The sequence below is a fragment of the Magallana gigas genome, chromosome 4 (assembly GCF_963853765.1).
Source record: "Magallana gigas chromosome 4, xbMagGiga1.1, whole genome shotgun sequence".
NCBI lineage: Eukaryota > Metazoa > Mollusca > Bivalvia > Ostreida > Ostreidae > Magallana > Magallana gigas.
In genome coordinates this window covers 57,366,177-57,382,446 of record NC_088856.1, presented here as the reverse complement: position 1 = coordinate 57,382,446, position 16,270 = coordinate 57,366,177, and the positions used below count along the sequence as shown (strand labels likewise).

The 16,270-nt window shown below is 37.4% G+C and overlaps 1 protein-coding gene across 2 annotated transcripts in view; it reads right to left on the bottom strand.

Annotated features, from left to right (window-relative positions):
* LOC105321335 (E3 ubiquitin-protein ligase PDZRN3-B) overlaps positions 1-15,237 on the bottom strand; it is a 108,284-nt gene extending 93,047 nt beyond the window's left edge. The window contains exons 1-3 of one of the 2 annotated variants that reach the window (XM_066083223.1): positions 13,359-15,237; positions 11,837-11,926; positions 9,076-9,201 (exon numbers count right to left, since the gene is read on the bottom strand). In XM_066083223.1, the coding sequence (XP_065939295.1) occupies positions 9,076-9,201; positions 11,837-11,926; positions 13,359-14,066 (924 nt within the window). In that variant the 5' untranslated portion in view covers positions 14,067-15,237. The remainder of the gene's footprint in view (positions 1-9,075; positions 9,202-11,836; positions 11,927-13,358) is intronic. The other variant, XM_066083222.1, reaches the window with a different exon arrangement.
* Positions 15,238-16,270: the final 1,033 nt, after the last annotated feature.

Genomic DNA, 16,270 nt, shown 5'->3' with positions numbered 1-16,270 from the left:
AGTTTATTTGTCCCAAGACATATCCAATGGCAGCATCAGAAGCATCCACAGACAATACAAATGGTTTGCTAAAATCAGGAAAGACAAGGATGGGTGCTGAAGTTAATTTTCTCTTCAGAAGATTGAAAGCATCAGTGTGTTCTGGTTTCCACTGGAATTTGATATTTTTCTTAAGAAGATTCAATAAGGGAGCACAGATTTTGCTATAGTCTTTGATGAATTTCCTGTAATAGTTGCACATCCCAAGGAAGCTGCGGACATGTTTAGAATTTCGAGGTTGTGGGAAGTCAGCCACTGCAGCAATCTTAGCTCTGTCTACTTCAACTCCTTTCTCAGAAATGATGTGTCCAAGGTATTTTACTTCTTGGGCAGCAAAGTGGCATTTTGTTGGCTGGAGAGTAAGATTGGCTTTACGAAGTTTTTGAAAGATAAGATCTAAATGCTGTAAATGTTCACCAAAACTTTTAGAAAAGACCAAAATGTCATCAATGTAGATAAGAGCAATTTTCCAATTTAGTTCCTGTAAAACTTTTGTCATCAGCATCTGGTAGCTTGTAGGAGCATTTGTTAAGCCGAAAGGAAGTCGTTTGAACTGGTAAAGACCTTGATGTGTGATAAATGCAGTCTTGTGTTTGGTTTTCTCATCCAAGGGCACTTGCCAGAATCCACTAGCTAAGTCTAAGACACTGAAAATTTTGGATTTAGAATCAGCTATTGTGTCAAAAACTTCATCTAATTTTGGAATCGGAAAGGAAACAAGCTCTGTGATAGAATTCAGTTTCCTGTAATCTACTGCAAATCTGTATTGTCCATTAGACTTTTTCACCATAACGACCGGACTTTGGTAAGGAGAAGTTGATTCCTCAATGACATCATTTTTCAGCATTTCTTGAATCTGACGTTCTGTCTCCTGGCGCATCTTTGGATTCTGGGAATATCTTGGGGTGCGGACTGGCTTATCAGTGTTGGTGATGATAGAGTGTGTGTGGAGGTTTGTTTTACCAAGTTCGGTGGCATCTTTGGCAAATACATCTCTGTTTCGTCCAATCAGATCTTGGAGTTGTTGAGTTTGAGCAGGAGAAAGATTTTGTTTTTCGATATGGATTTGCAGGGTTTTGGCGATAGATATATGATCTGTAGTAGAAGCCTTTGACTGACTGGTGTGAGTGTCAGAGGAGTGTGTGTCAAAGCAAATAATGTAATTGTTGTCTATGTTGAACACTTTAGAAACTACAGAATTTGCTTTCAATGGAACTGATTTGTTCAGAGGATTTAGTATCCTATATGGAAGTGTGTTGTTTAGACATGTAGCAATGCATTTGCTTCCAACCAGATTCTTGTTTGTAAGAAGGTTGACTGGTTCAAGGAAGACTTGTGAACCATGAGGGATGTTCGAGACAAGGAGTGAAAGTGTGCTTTCTGAAAGGGGTGGTAACATAATATCTGATTCCGTTCGAGCAAGAGAAACATGTTTCTGGTTGTCATGTTGGATATCAGGTGTTGAAATAGAGGCAATGGTTGTTTCATTGTGAAAAGACACATATTTATGGGTAAGATCTATTACAGCGTTGTTTTGTTCTAGAAAGTCTTGGCCTAAAATGATAGCGTGGGGCAAATTTTCCAAAATATGAAAGGTATGGGGCATTTTTAAGGCGTCGAGCTAATGCTCGGCAGCCTTCTAGCGATCGTCTGGATTGGCAATCGTCCAAAAATTCATGCACTGCACCGCCTTTTTGATGCGCATAAAGAAATAAGTTCCTTGAAGTATTAAACGTATTACAAGATTTGTATTCCTTTTATTCAACTAAATTGTGTACAAGAAACCCAACTTTGCCTCCCTGGTTATTGACAACTCATTGCATTAGTATAAATTTGCTTAATCAAGAAATGGCGGATGAATACAATAAGGTGCAATGTAAACATTCACTAAAATATTATTTAAGTTTATCGCTTACATTTTGATTGGATACTGTGCCCGATAGAAATAAAATTTGATATGTAAATGTATTTGTTATCGGGCATGGTCTTCAAAATAATTGTAAGCGATAAACTTATCTAGAGATTTTGTTGCAATTAATAAACACGATAATGCAGTTGGTTTGGTCGAAGCATTTTAGATAGCACGTGTTGTGGATTTGTTTGTAAACAACCATAGCATAGGTAATCTTGTTTCAAACGGGAATTGAAATAAATAAAAGTATGTTTTATTATTATAATTAGGGACACACTGTTAATGTATTCAAATTATGAGCCTGTGAAATGTGCAAAGACTTTTTAAAGCAGAAAGAAAATAATTTTTTTTTAACTTTGAAATTTCTTCGATTTTTGTAACCATGATAAGTTATTGTATTATAAACTCATCACTACATATTTTATAACGAAATATACTGATTATTGTTATTGAAACAGCACAAAACGTAATTCATTTCCTTTTTTATTCTAATATTATTTGATAAACGACTATATATATTAGTACAGAATTTCAAATTATTGATATCATTCTATATAAAAGAAAATGTCAGCTTGACGCCTTTGTGGCCGTTCCGGCCTTTGATTAAACCATTGACATCTACTTCAAGATCTGTTTGACCAAGAATAGCATGTGATGTGTTGCAAACACCTGTAACAGCTGAGCGATTTGATTTGTAAATATGGGGATTTTTGAAAAGTTTCCTCAAAAATTTGTTGCAAACAACAGAAATATTAGCACCGGTATCAACAAGGGCATTGATATGAAAGTTAGAGAGCTTGATTTGAATTTTGTTCTTATTGGTAATTGCAGCTGAAATAGTAGCCAAAAAGTTGTTGGGATTGGAAGTATGTTGGGACATTGATGGGATTTCAAGTGAGTGAGCCATTATCAGTGATAAAAACAGCTAAACAATAATCAATCCATAAATGTCAAAAATAATAACAATAGAAAGTTATCTAAACTGTGTCACATGTGATAAAAGTGGCTGTACTCACCAACAGGAACTGGCACGCTGTCTCTGTATGGATTGGTCTTCTTTTCTTTTCATAAGAATGTTAGAGTCACAAATCACAGTTTTTGACAGCACAGAAATCCTGCAGAAATCCTAAGAGTCCCAGGATCATGGATGTTTACATCAGTTCACTGTGAGAGGAATTCCATAAGATTTGAACCGGATTCTCGACCACTCTGTGACCACGCCCGGATGTCTGGTACATAACTAGGCGATGGTGCACGTTCATTTGGGGAATTAAGCTCAAGGGGAATAAGTAAATTAAGAATACACAAAGTCCAAATGGCAGGATATGAGAAATGTTTTATTAAAGATTGAATGTTAAATAATCCAATCTACACACGCAGGTAACAACATTAATGAGCAAGTCTTGTTCCTAACTGTAATTTAGAGGAGGGGGCCTAAACAGATGAATTAGAAATTTGTCTCCTAACACTCTACATGATTTCCTAGCTTCGTCCTACATCCTTTCAGTCCGAAGTCTCAAAGCTAACTCTCTTCTAAAAGAACTAATGTACAAGAATTAATTTTCTCTATGAATTGCCTAAGGTAAAGTTGTCACTTAGGGCTAATCAAATAATTAAGTTATCAGTGTCATCCCTTTGATGTGAAGAAGTCAAAGTGGTTTTGTTTACCCTAACTAACACCTATGAGTGCCCAGTGCCATGAGCAGTGTCACTGACAATAAGGATTAACAATTACTGTGAAATCACTAAATATTCTAGGGGATTAAGAAATAAACAACAGCTTGGACAACCTTTAGAAATAAATAATAAGGAATGCTTTAGAGGTCAATAAGGAATTGCTAAGTATGGGAACATATAAAATAAGAATAAAGTAAAATAAAGTAGACTATGAAAATATATGCTAAAGTTATCAAAAGTGAAATGGATGTCATTTCACTGGTGATATATATATAATATAATATAATATAATAATAATAGTTTATTTCCAATTTTGGGCCCAGAGGGCATACAAGATTACAGATATTAGATAGAAATGCCTAAAAGATAGATTCTACATATAAAAATAGTCCATACACATATATATATACAATGTATATAAATGTACTGTACAGATATTGAATTCTTCATAATATCTAGGAATTCATTGTTCATTATAGTCAGGGATAATTCTGTAAATGCATACATTTCCTTGATATATACCAATACACTGGAAACATTGGAAACAATTTTCTTTTTAATTTGAAATTATTTCCTTGTGTTAAAATCAAAGAAAGTGTAATGTCTAAATGATGGTTGCCCTGTCATATCAAAGTGCCCTGTATCATTGTCGGAATGAGCTCTGTCGCCGACCGATGTCAGACGGACATCTTATCCAACACCACTGGATATTAAATACATGTGATCCAGTGTCCTGTCAACGACCGCTAATCCTGACTTATGCCGTAACATCTTTATCAAAGAAATGCTAAAATTTAGTGCACAGAAAATACCAGGAAATGCACTGCTTAGACACACAATAATGAAAAATATAAAGTTTTCAATTAGAGCTTGAAAAACAACTGTCACATTGAAAAAGTAGATGTGTGAAATACAAGAGATTTCTCTGAATAAAAAGACAATGTGGTGTCAGCAATATTAATCACTAAACGCTCACCAGAACAATAAAAATTTGAATCACTTTGTCCCTATATAGAATCTTGCATTAAATTTAAATCCATTAAAACAGTTAAAACTGAAACAGATGCAGTTTGTTAATAATCTTGCAATAAAAAAAAACTGCAATGAAATAATACCAAAAATTGATTTCACATATAGCAAATCTTACTACCGAAAATTTAATGTCATAAAAAAGTCATTTGTAAACACTTTTTCCAACTGCTTCAATAAACCATTATTATAGTCAATCTTTAAAAAGACAAACTCCTATTGAATACATGAATAGGATGAAGCTACTGAAAGAAACTGAGAGTGGAGGAGAGAGGGGGATTTTGTTTAAGAAGTACTGAATTCTTTACAGTCAACAGTGGATTATATTGTACCAGCATACCTTCAGAAGACACCCCCCCACCACCACCACCACCACCACCTTTCATTTTGTTTTGATAGATGAGCTAAGGTCAGCGTCCTACAGATTATCCTAATCTCCAGACCTTGGGATTAGACTGTCAACTTGTGACATAGCCCTGTGTAAATGATCCCTCTCTGTTATAAAGTCATCAGTCGATGTACAACACGGCACCACCCCAACCAAAGGTCCCCCCACTCAGACAACAACAGAGAAACTCGACAGTGATGTCGGATGTCAGCGGAGGGTCTGTGTCAACATCAGTAAGACCCGGTAGTCAGGATAAAGCCAGGGATCTGCTCCCACTGTCTATGGTAATCCCTGGAGATCCAATCATGAACTCATCCTATGTAGTTATCATCCTATGTATTTATCATGTCGGTTTTCAATCTCCATAAGAGAGCAACATATGACAGATTATTAAGCTGTTATAAATGGGGAGGAATGTAGTTCTTACATAAAGATTCCACTTTTGGTAACAAATTACTCTGCTTTTTTGTGGTTGAAGCTTTTGCTTTCATACTTCAGGAATATCAAACACATTTACTCAGATCTTTTTTGCTATTGAAGGATAAATAAAATAAAATCATAAAATTCAGCTCTAAATGTCAAGTCATCGACTACTGTCACAGAAATAATCAGACATGCACTTATACGACATGGCCAGAGAGAACAGTAATTCAGCAGCAGGGTATAAAATGTCCTCCTCTTTTCATGTTCTTCTGAACAACAACACAAGGCATCAAAAACAGAGCAATTAAAAGCTCATTCATCAAGCCCTTTAATGTCCAGTAATGTGATTACAGGTCTACTTTGATATCCCATAATTCCTTGTACATCTGTCAGACCCCTCATCCTGTAATCAGATTTAGCCATAATTCATTCATTGGTCCCCTGGTCAAGAGCTTGTGTATTGAGGCTGTGTAATGACCTGACATTGGGGTCATCACCTCGCGCAACCCCTACAGCAGAGAATGCCTGCCCCCTTCAGACAGCCTCAGGGAACAGATGGAGGGAGGAACACCGTCATTCCTTAATCCCCATCAATTACGGAGCCTTCCATGAATTTTTATGACCAATTATGGAACATTGAGGGAGAGGGGCATGTTGGGTAAATTTGGTCTCCACGGAGATGAAAGAAAACAGGAATGAGCATATTAAGGAAATGGTTTGTTCTGTCATGTCTGCAATTAAATTCAATCTTATCTGATCTTGTTAGATTCTAATTATGATGACTGCACTTGATTGGGATAAATTCCTGGGAAACACAACAGACAGACCCATAGAAACAGAAATGGCTACACAGATCTCTCTTTCTCTTGATTCCCACCATCTGTCATTCCAAGAATCTATCATCAGCATATGTTTTGTTATCATCACACAATCATCACAATGATAAACTTTCTTTCCTTGTAAAAAGAACAGATTCATGAAAAATTTATTTCAAAGACATAAAATCTAATGTATATGATTTACTTCCTACTATACCGACTCATATTTTGTTCTGGAGTAGAACCGGTATTTTATAACTCAAAGATTTAAGATGGAGAGGATCAATATCACTAATCAGCTAAATCTTTTGCTTGATTTTAAGCTAACAGTTTAAAATCTTAATACAGCTGCATAAGCTTCCGATACATGTAGCTGACATCCCCTCCCCTCCCCCCACTTTTTCTTGTCCACTAAACTTTACTACTATCCACTGATGATGAAAACTCACAGATGGCAGGATGACATACAATGATAAAGTTCCCAATTCTCCAATCCTGTTTAATTTTAAATTAAAACATAAAATCTCTCTCTCTCTCTCTCTCTCTCTCTCTCTCTGCATACAATGTATTAGGTTTGTTTGTGTATTCTAGTTGTATATTAGTTAGATGTCAATGTGGAACTTTTGAAGCCTTAGACCTTGGACCTTGGGTCTGTACGTCTGTGTGTAACCTTGACCCCGGGGGGTCGATCGTCTCCACCTGTCCCCACGATTTCACCCTCCACTGTTCCCGAACAAGACCCCCACCAACTTTACCTGTATGGTTTATTGTTCTCACAGACATCAGCCGTCAAATATGTCAAAAGTCTACGACTCCAGTCAATATTAAATAAAAGTCGGCGGCTTTAAGAAAATTCCCTTATCTGCCCGATCTGAGAAAGAGCCCTGGATCAGCTTAATTCTCTATGTTTTGTATGAATGGAGGCTTAGATTCAATGGAATTTAAATTCCATTCACAAATTTTTTTGAGTGCAGTTCATAATGACAGAATTGTGTTTTATTTTCTCTTTACACAACAGGAAAATGCAATCTTTTCCTGTCACAGGTTGTCTCTTGGCCCTGTTCATGTTATGAGATTCTTTTGTGAATGATTCTTAATAACCCCAACAAGAAGGAATTAATAGTGGCAAACAACTATGACCCAGTCTGATACAATCTTAAAAGTTGTTTTTTTTCTATATGTCTGAATTTGTAAGTCAATGACAAATTTCATTTCTTATAACAAATATCAAAAAGTTTATATGAGTATAACATATTACACGGGACAGGCTACACTTTTTTATAAACTGCTTTCACTTTTACCTTTTTTCAAAATGAAAAAAAAATCTTACTAATTCATGTATAACCTTAATGCAAATAAAAATCTATTTTGATTCAGACTGAAAAAAAAAATTTGTAAAAAGAAAAGTGAAAAAAATTTATAAATTTCAAGGAAAATTTGAAGTGTTTACATGTTTAACATTTCTCTAAAAAATTTACCGTTTTCCTTTTACGAAGTAAGCATTTTGATACAACAATACATATTCATCTTTGTTCAGAACAATCAACCACCTCTTCCTCCTAGTTAACACCATTTCATCATGGAATGGACTAAAGAGGGACAAAATGACACATACCTGATACCGTTTATGAAGCGATGCAGACAAATGTCCCCATTAGCAGGAACATGGATTCATTAAATAGCGTAATTACATTGACAAATCCAACCCTTATATTACTGGTATCTTTTTATTTCCATAAGAGCAAAATTGAACACAATTAATTTTTTTTCAGGAAATTCAAATACCGAGACCTTTTAAACTCATAATGTTGCCACTGTAGCGGGTTCTTGGGCCCCCTAATCACCGCAATGAGGGGCGGAGACCGCCCCCAGTCTGACAAAAGTTCACACCTGAGAGTCAGTGCAGATAAAGAAATAGTTACCCTCACCAAACCAGGATCACAACTTTAACAGGGTGCAAATATTAACAATATTAATGATGTGTTTATTCCACTCCAATCTAAAGTCAATCCTTTTCCAAGTATATATATTTTACAATACCTCACCACCTGAATGAATGCTAACCCGGAAAACGAGTTACTGTGTAATTTGGTATTTTGGGCGCTGTTTTAGTAAACAAGAAATTGACATGTTCGTCGCTATACAATGCCATCTTTGACTGCAATATGTCAACCGTACTCTAACATTCCCAAAGTCAAATATCAACAAATGCACAACTCTACATTATGTTGCTCATTTACTTGAGGAAATGACTTCATTCCTAGCATCAATTATCTGTTATTACAAGTTATTACTGATGACTTCACTGAGAGTAGATGTTGCTTGAGATTCACCACACAATATACATTCATACACGGCACAGTATCTGCACATAGGCAGACATACTGTTGTTACAGATACTGGTAAAACCTTAAAGACTATCAGGTCTCAAGTACCAAGTAATCTCACTGGTAACAATACTACTGATGTACTAACAGTAGGGATTCTACACTTGCTTAACTTATTTGTACATCAGAGAACATATAATTACATCCTTATTTTTTCATGACATTATCCCCTCACAAATCTGAGCGATATCAGATTCACCCCAACCTCCTCATCTCATAGATGATGTCATTTTACCCAATCTAAGTGATGAGTCATTATCTTACTAATCTAAGTGATGATGTCATTAAATTTCAACTTAAGTGATGATGTCATTATTTCCCCAAACTTGAAGTGATGATGTCATTACTTTCCCTAAACTAAGTAATGATGTCATTTATGAATGATGTCATTAAATACCCTACCTGAGTGATGATGTCATGGATCTTGAGTCCATTCTTTTCTGCGGGGCTGTTCTCCGTTACCCTGGAAACCTCCACCCCTCCCGCCATCTCGCCACGTTTCTCTGTCTCATTGTTGTTGGGTTCCGGCTGACAAAAAAATTCACCCACATTAAAAACAGTCAACATTATGTGATGAGTTCACGGCAGAAAGGGAATTCTTTTGTCCTGTCAAAAACACAGCACTTTGGTCAAGTTTCTAGGGAGATGCGGTTTTCCTGAATTAACTTAATCTCTACTGCAAAAAAAAATTAGGGATTGATTTCACCCTCGAAATAAAAGCAGATCCTGCAGAGGAAGTTAATGTGAAGCCAAATTAATTCAGAGCGACTTGCTTGGCGACCAAAACGGGGGACATTGCAAATATTGCCTCTTCCTCCTGTCTCCAGCTTCAAACAAAACGACCATTTTTGTTCGTGATCGGCAATTGAACCATTGATCAACTTGTTAAGATAATTCCCTGAGCTATATCAGATGACAAACAAAGGGCAGACAAGTTGGACACAAAAAGAAGACGGGAGACAGTCTTCTCTTCCCATCATGACTTGCAGCCGTTTACTGATGAATTACGTTCTAATATTCTGCAGAAAGATTGCGACATCAAGCACAGTGGTTTTGTTTCAGCCTTCTATATTTCGACAACAATTAATTAGAACAGTATTAAATGTTCCTATAAAAAATTGTTTTTTGATTTTATTAGATCTCTACAGGCAAAAGCTTTCTGCAGGATATTAAAACTTGCATAATTTTGATTAAAATTTTCAATGCAAATAACTATTGATTGACTGAGACTTCTTTGTAATTTGTTGAAGTGATTGCCTTGTGTTACTGTACAGCTTTACACTGCAATGACTATATATATAAGAAAAGGCCTTATAACCAACATATATAACTACTATGTAGTAAATAGCATTATTACTTATATTACATTTGCACCAAGATGCTGTGCATTTCACTCCTGTAATTAATTTTCAATTTCACATCTAGATATGCATTTCTCAATACAGTTAAAATAATGTTTGTAATTTTTTTGCATATCAAAGGTAGCATTAAAAAAAACCATTTTTTTCTGGGTTTTTTTGTTTTAACTAAACATAAAACAATTTCTGGTTAGTGCCAACAAGAAAAATGGAATTCAGTGATGAAAATTCTAGGAAATCAAGTGATTTAATTTACAGAACATTGACGGACAAATAGAATCATTAACGCAGCGTTCAGATGATGGAGTTTAAACGAGGTTAGGAGGAGGGTCTGATTGACTGTAATGGATGAATCACACTGAATGTGGTGACTACTTCATTAACAACAGGGCCAACAACTCTTAGTCAGACCCCTTGATAATCCCCCTCCCCACCCCCAACCCCCCAACCCCCACCCCCCCCCCAAAAAAAAATGCAGTTAAACCTATAGAAAATCACCCCTGTGTTAATTATTAATCAAGTCATAAATTGTAGTCAGCTGGCTAGGACATAAAAATTGGTGGGTGGGGGGGGGGGAGAAATTTGTCACTTTGACAGAAGAATTTTACACAAAATAATTTATATTTTCTTAACTAATCAACTTTCAAAATTATTTCAACAAGTAATTGCTAAATATTATATAGGATTTTGATATCAAATTGTTTCATCATTTTGTAAATCCATTCCAAAAACTATTGGTCTTGACTTGTATACAAACAAATTGTACAAGAAGAGGAAGCTAGGGCAGTGTCATCTTGCTTATGGTTCCATACACTACTTTTAAACATTAACACTACAGTTTTATTTAGAGGTCCACTCGACCCTACCAATCCCCAACCCCCAAAATCAGCAGAGGAGCCTCGGCCAAGTTTCCCACACACTGATGTTTATTCCTGGACACAATGCACTCTGCCTGAGTGTATACATCAGCTCCTTTCCTATTTATACTTATAATCTCTATTGATAATACCGAGAATAGTAATAGATTCTATCCCATTGTGTTGAAGTTTGAATCTGCTGCCAGCAATAAAAACCTGGCCATTACTGGCTGCTTATATATTACCCACTCAAGATAATTCCTCTACAGGCCGCGATTATATCCCCTCTCCCGCCCCCCTCCCTCTCTGACCGTCCATTGTGTTCGTCCAAGTTCTCTCCCACAGAAAGGACCCACTCTGAGAGCCACTTAGTTTTTGTCCCCCGATAAAACAGATTGTTGATGCAAGGATCAAAGGCCCCGGTGTCTCTGATTAATGAAATTAATTGTTGGATTTTGATTGCATTTGTTGACAAAAACTTAGATTAGAGATTTAAATGAAATGATGCCAGTAAATAGCAAAATAAGAAGGCTCCAGTGAATGAATATCCTTTTACAAATGTACAAAATCACTGTAGGGTTTTCCGAGAGAATGGGTACATATGTAAGGCTTACACAAGTATGTGTAGAAACTGAGACTTAGTAGAGTTAAAGCCCCTGCTCTGGGTGTACATGTGATATGGGAAGGGGTGAGACACCAACTACAATGCATTTATAAACTCTAATATTTCGGCAAAAAAAAAATCTTTACACTACAATTATATTTATAGGAATATCAAAACGTTCCAATTTTAAAGCTATGACAATTTAATTTTGGGAGCCTCCGAGGTTTTCATTATCAGAGACATATATAAGTTATTTATGTCTCTGTCATTAGTCCTTAGCCCCCCCCCCCCACCCCCCACCCCCCACCCCAAGTCACTTTCTCTGCTACCCGCCCGTGACTCACCGTAAATCCGCCCATGATGTTGAAGCCCAGGGCACCGCCCTGTCTCTGCAGTGTCACGGTCAGAGCCCGCCAAACAGCATCGTCCGTGTTCTGAAACAAACCACGTGACATCAACTTCAACGCAATCTGTCCATTGGCCACAAAAAAGAAGCTAATTAACGGAAGAGTCTGACTGTCATGACTCGCCAAACAAACCACTATAATTCATGTATATGCTTAAAATACATGTATAAAATCTGTTATATGTTGCTTTGAAATATTACATTATTTTGTCATTCAATCCTAGCTATTCCTGATGAAAGCGAGCCTCATTTGCGATACTTCATAAATAAAGCGTATTTTACCACGTAATTAATACGGTTTTTTGATCGCTGGAAAATGACTCGCAATAACATTTTCAAGTTCGACGAAAAGTTTCCAGTTACCAAATGTTTAGTCCAGTAAAGCAGAGTTATTGAGTCTATAGAAGTTTGAAATAAATGTTTTGCATCAATTGTGCGTGAAGAATATAAAAATTAATTCCCAAAAGCATGAGAGACATAAATATTGTCTTTTATTAATTTTCAATCTAAAGTTGAAAATGATTACATGACAAATTCATGTAATCATTTTCAACTTTAGATTGAAAATTAATAAAAGACAGTATGTTATTTATGTCTCTGCCAAAACTGATATCGTATTTGAATTTCTTTTTAAAAACATTTACGACTATTACTTGTAATTAACGGATAAATTCTGCAGCTTTGTATAAAGATACAGAAAAATTATATTTATTAAGAGGTGTTTTTTTTTTTCATATTAGTTAATGGATAAACAAGTCTCTAAATTTGATGGATAATCGGTTGACCGTCTCGCCTCTTTAAGAATGTCAATAGCGCCAATACACTATCGCTCAAGTGAAACTCGAGCCACCCGCATTCGTGAGGGAAGCCAGAAATGTGCCAGTCCTTGTACATCTGGCTTTGTCCAACTTGATTAATGCGAGCACTCACTTTTTGGTTGTCGAGAGAAAAAACAAAAATCAATCTACGGTATGGCCCCTGTCCGAAATAGTTGGTGAGGTTCAACGGAACCTGTAATCAACGCTACCATTTTAAATCTTGGCTGGATGTAGAGCAGGGGTATCTGAATGTGATTGTTTTAATTGTAAACACGACCCCTCCACAAGCAAGTGAGAAATCAGTGAATGACTGTTTTATCTCAAACTGCTAGCTTTGATCTTGTGTCTTATCAAACGCAGTGAGCAGGTGAAACTCAACACCTCCTAATAGATCTATACCTACAGATATATATATTTCATGATTTTTAAAACTAGTGCTTCCAAACAGGTGCTCTTACGTTCTCTCTCTCTCTCTCTCTCTCTCTCTCTCAAATTGGAAAATGCAACACATTTTTCAATATACATGTACTATCATACGGATACTTTCAACAACACATTCGTTTGATAATTTGAAACGTCAGTTGCAAATTGATTTTATTTGTTTAAGCAAATGATAAATAAATAATTCACATAACAACTTACCGTTGAAACATCAGCGCATTTGTTACTGCTCTTTTTCAACTTGGTTGAAATTTCACTCAACTTCCGTTGAAATTCCAGAGACTGCAGTTGATTTTCGTTCTGGAGTAGAGTAATTTGATTCACCAGCTCCCGTTCTCTCTTGGAGGCCATCAGACCAGTCCTCTGTAGCTCTGTCTCCATTGTGTTGATCCTGTTCTCCTGCCCGGCGATGTAGGCCCTGAGGGCGGACACACAGTCGTGGGAGCCCACGGTACTCTGTAACAAGACCAGGCTACAGCCCTTGGGGCAGACCCCCACTTCCTTATATGGGCAGTCCCCGGTCACGTGTTTCTCCATCTCCCTGGAGCTGAGGACCAGTTTGCAGCCGTCGTTTTTGCAGGGCACGGGCCTGTGGTCACAGTCCGCCCTGTGTACCCCCATCTCTCTCAGACGGACTAACCTCTTACAGCCTCTGTCCTTGTACTCACAGTGAACGCTCAGATTCAGTATGCAGTCTCGTAATTCTAACTCGTTCCCGAGATCCTCGGGGGTCAGGCGCTGACAGCCCCTGGGGCAACGCCCGGTACTGACCACCCAGGGAAGGATGCACCCCGAACAGAAGACATGGCTGCACGCGGTCCGTAGCGGGTTATCTAGCACCCCGCGGCATAACTCACAGCGCAACTCCTCGCCAACAGTGGACACAAAAGCATCCACATCAAACCCCATTCCGTGAGTCTTAAAAAACAGGAATTATGACAAGAATTATACGACCTGTGTCCATGATGAGATGTTACAAGGTAAAAACGCTACAATCACGGTCCTTGTTTACATATTGACAATAACATTCAAGTGACGAGGTGCGGAATTCATGGTAATCCTTGCCAAAGGTATATCACAGGTGAAAATAATTAAAGTACACAAATCTCTATTTAAACAGACTGGGGAGAAAAAGGGCTAGTATAGCTATCACTACAACGTAGGCTGGACTGTTCAGAGTCAAACAGCAGGGGACCCGAACAGAGGCAGCACTGTTTGTCTGGGGACCGCTGGCTGAAGGATGCCCAATCACTGTCTCCGACAGCGCCTCTTTATATACTGGGGACCTGGATATCGCAATGATAGCAATATGAACTCGACAAGATGTTAATTCAAGTCCCAATCAATAAATAGATGCTCGGAAAACCACCACAAGAATCGAAATCAAGTAAACACAATCAGACGCACAGTGTCTTATTAACTCAAAACTTTTCCTAAAATCCCAAACTTGCGAAACCGTGCTATTTAGCGAACATCCAAATCCTTAATTATCGATATCAATCACTGAATTCGCAGTAGACTTCGTGTCCCCCGGGGTTTTAACGAATCAGTCCGTAGGATTTTTTTTCACAGATATTTTCATATTTATCACTTGTAGAAGTTTGCAAAGTGTAAGATGCATGAAAGTCTTTGGGTATCGGTAGCCAAAACTCACCAAGTTAGAATCAAACGGAAATTAAAAAGTAATCTCCCTCTAACCCTCTCCTCAATGTAGCGGCCACTGTTTCGTTTGATCTTTGTATAAAATGATAAGATGGGTTAGCGATTCCAAAACAGCCGGCACATACACGCTCTCAGTTTATCTCCTTCAATTAAAATATATCCCGTTTTACAAAAATATTTTTGAAATGACTATGAACATATCAAGTTATGTACGAAGTTCTTTAGTTACTCCCTCCCATTCCGAATAACGTGCATGCATGTCTAGTATAGTATTCTAACTGTCCAGTTTTACTTCAGTGGTTGGCACCGTAGCTCTGATAGTCTGACCAACTGCCCGGATCAAGACAATTACTGTACGGATCTCAACCGCGCCATGTGGACACCCTCTGCCGTAATGAATATGGCGAGGTGATGAGGGATTTCCGAACGAAAATCATATCTTGATATCTACAGCAACACCCAACCATGTAGATTATTTCCACTAAGTCGTTAGGACGCAATTTACGGCGAGGCGATCAGAAAGTAACGGACTGCCGATGTCGTTCCTGTCACTTCTGGCTGTAGATCCGGAGGGACGATGGATCGCGACGCGTCGACGGCGGCCATTGGCTGTCATTAATAATTCAGCGGTAACTACCTCGTCCGTGTGTTCGGCGCACTGAGAGATGTCCAGCGCCTACCGCCGGGTGATTAGTAACAGCCGAGCAAGTGCCCGGCTCCATCAGACGATGATGGAAAACGTTTAGGTGAAATTTCCCGGCTTTTATCTCATTATTTGTTTGCCAAATGCATTTGTTACATGTAAGAAGCGTGGAAAACAAAGCAGACAGTATATTAGTTTAGAATAGAAATATCGTCGGCCAAGTGCTGAGGTGCCAAACCTCTGACGATATTTCACAGAAATCGTGTGACGATCACTGCAGGCCAACTCCTCTGAGATTTAACATTTCAAAAAAAAACCTGTATTGTGTTTTTTGCTAGTAAACTTCAGAAAAATATCAAATGGCATTAACACGTATTTAGGGATTTTTTAAAAAACATAAAAATTATACCTATTTTTAAAAAAACCAAATATGATTTCGAATCGTCAATTAATTGCAAGATAGCGTCTTAAGAAGTTATTCGCAATGGTATTCTATATACATGAATCTGTTTGTACAGATATACCTCGATGTGTAACTGTACAGTAGTGATTCTGTGTGTAGATACACGTGGTAATTACCATGTACATACAGGTACCCGTTGTAAATTAATTTTACATTAAATGTATATAAAATTTCCTGTTGTAATTTTCTTTAACATGTTACAGTACAATGATAATTGCATTTGCTTGTACTAATTACAATCAACAATACCATGTTTATGACTAAGAATAGTGTAGCATGTTCCCCCCCCCCCACCCCACCCCACTTCACGATCATTAGAATGTATGCATATTTCTGTATAAGGTG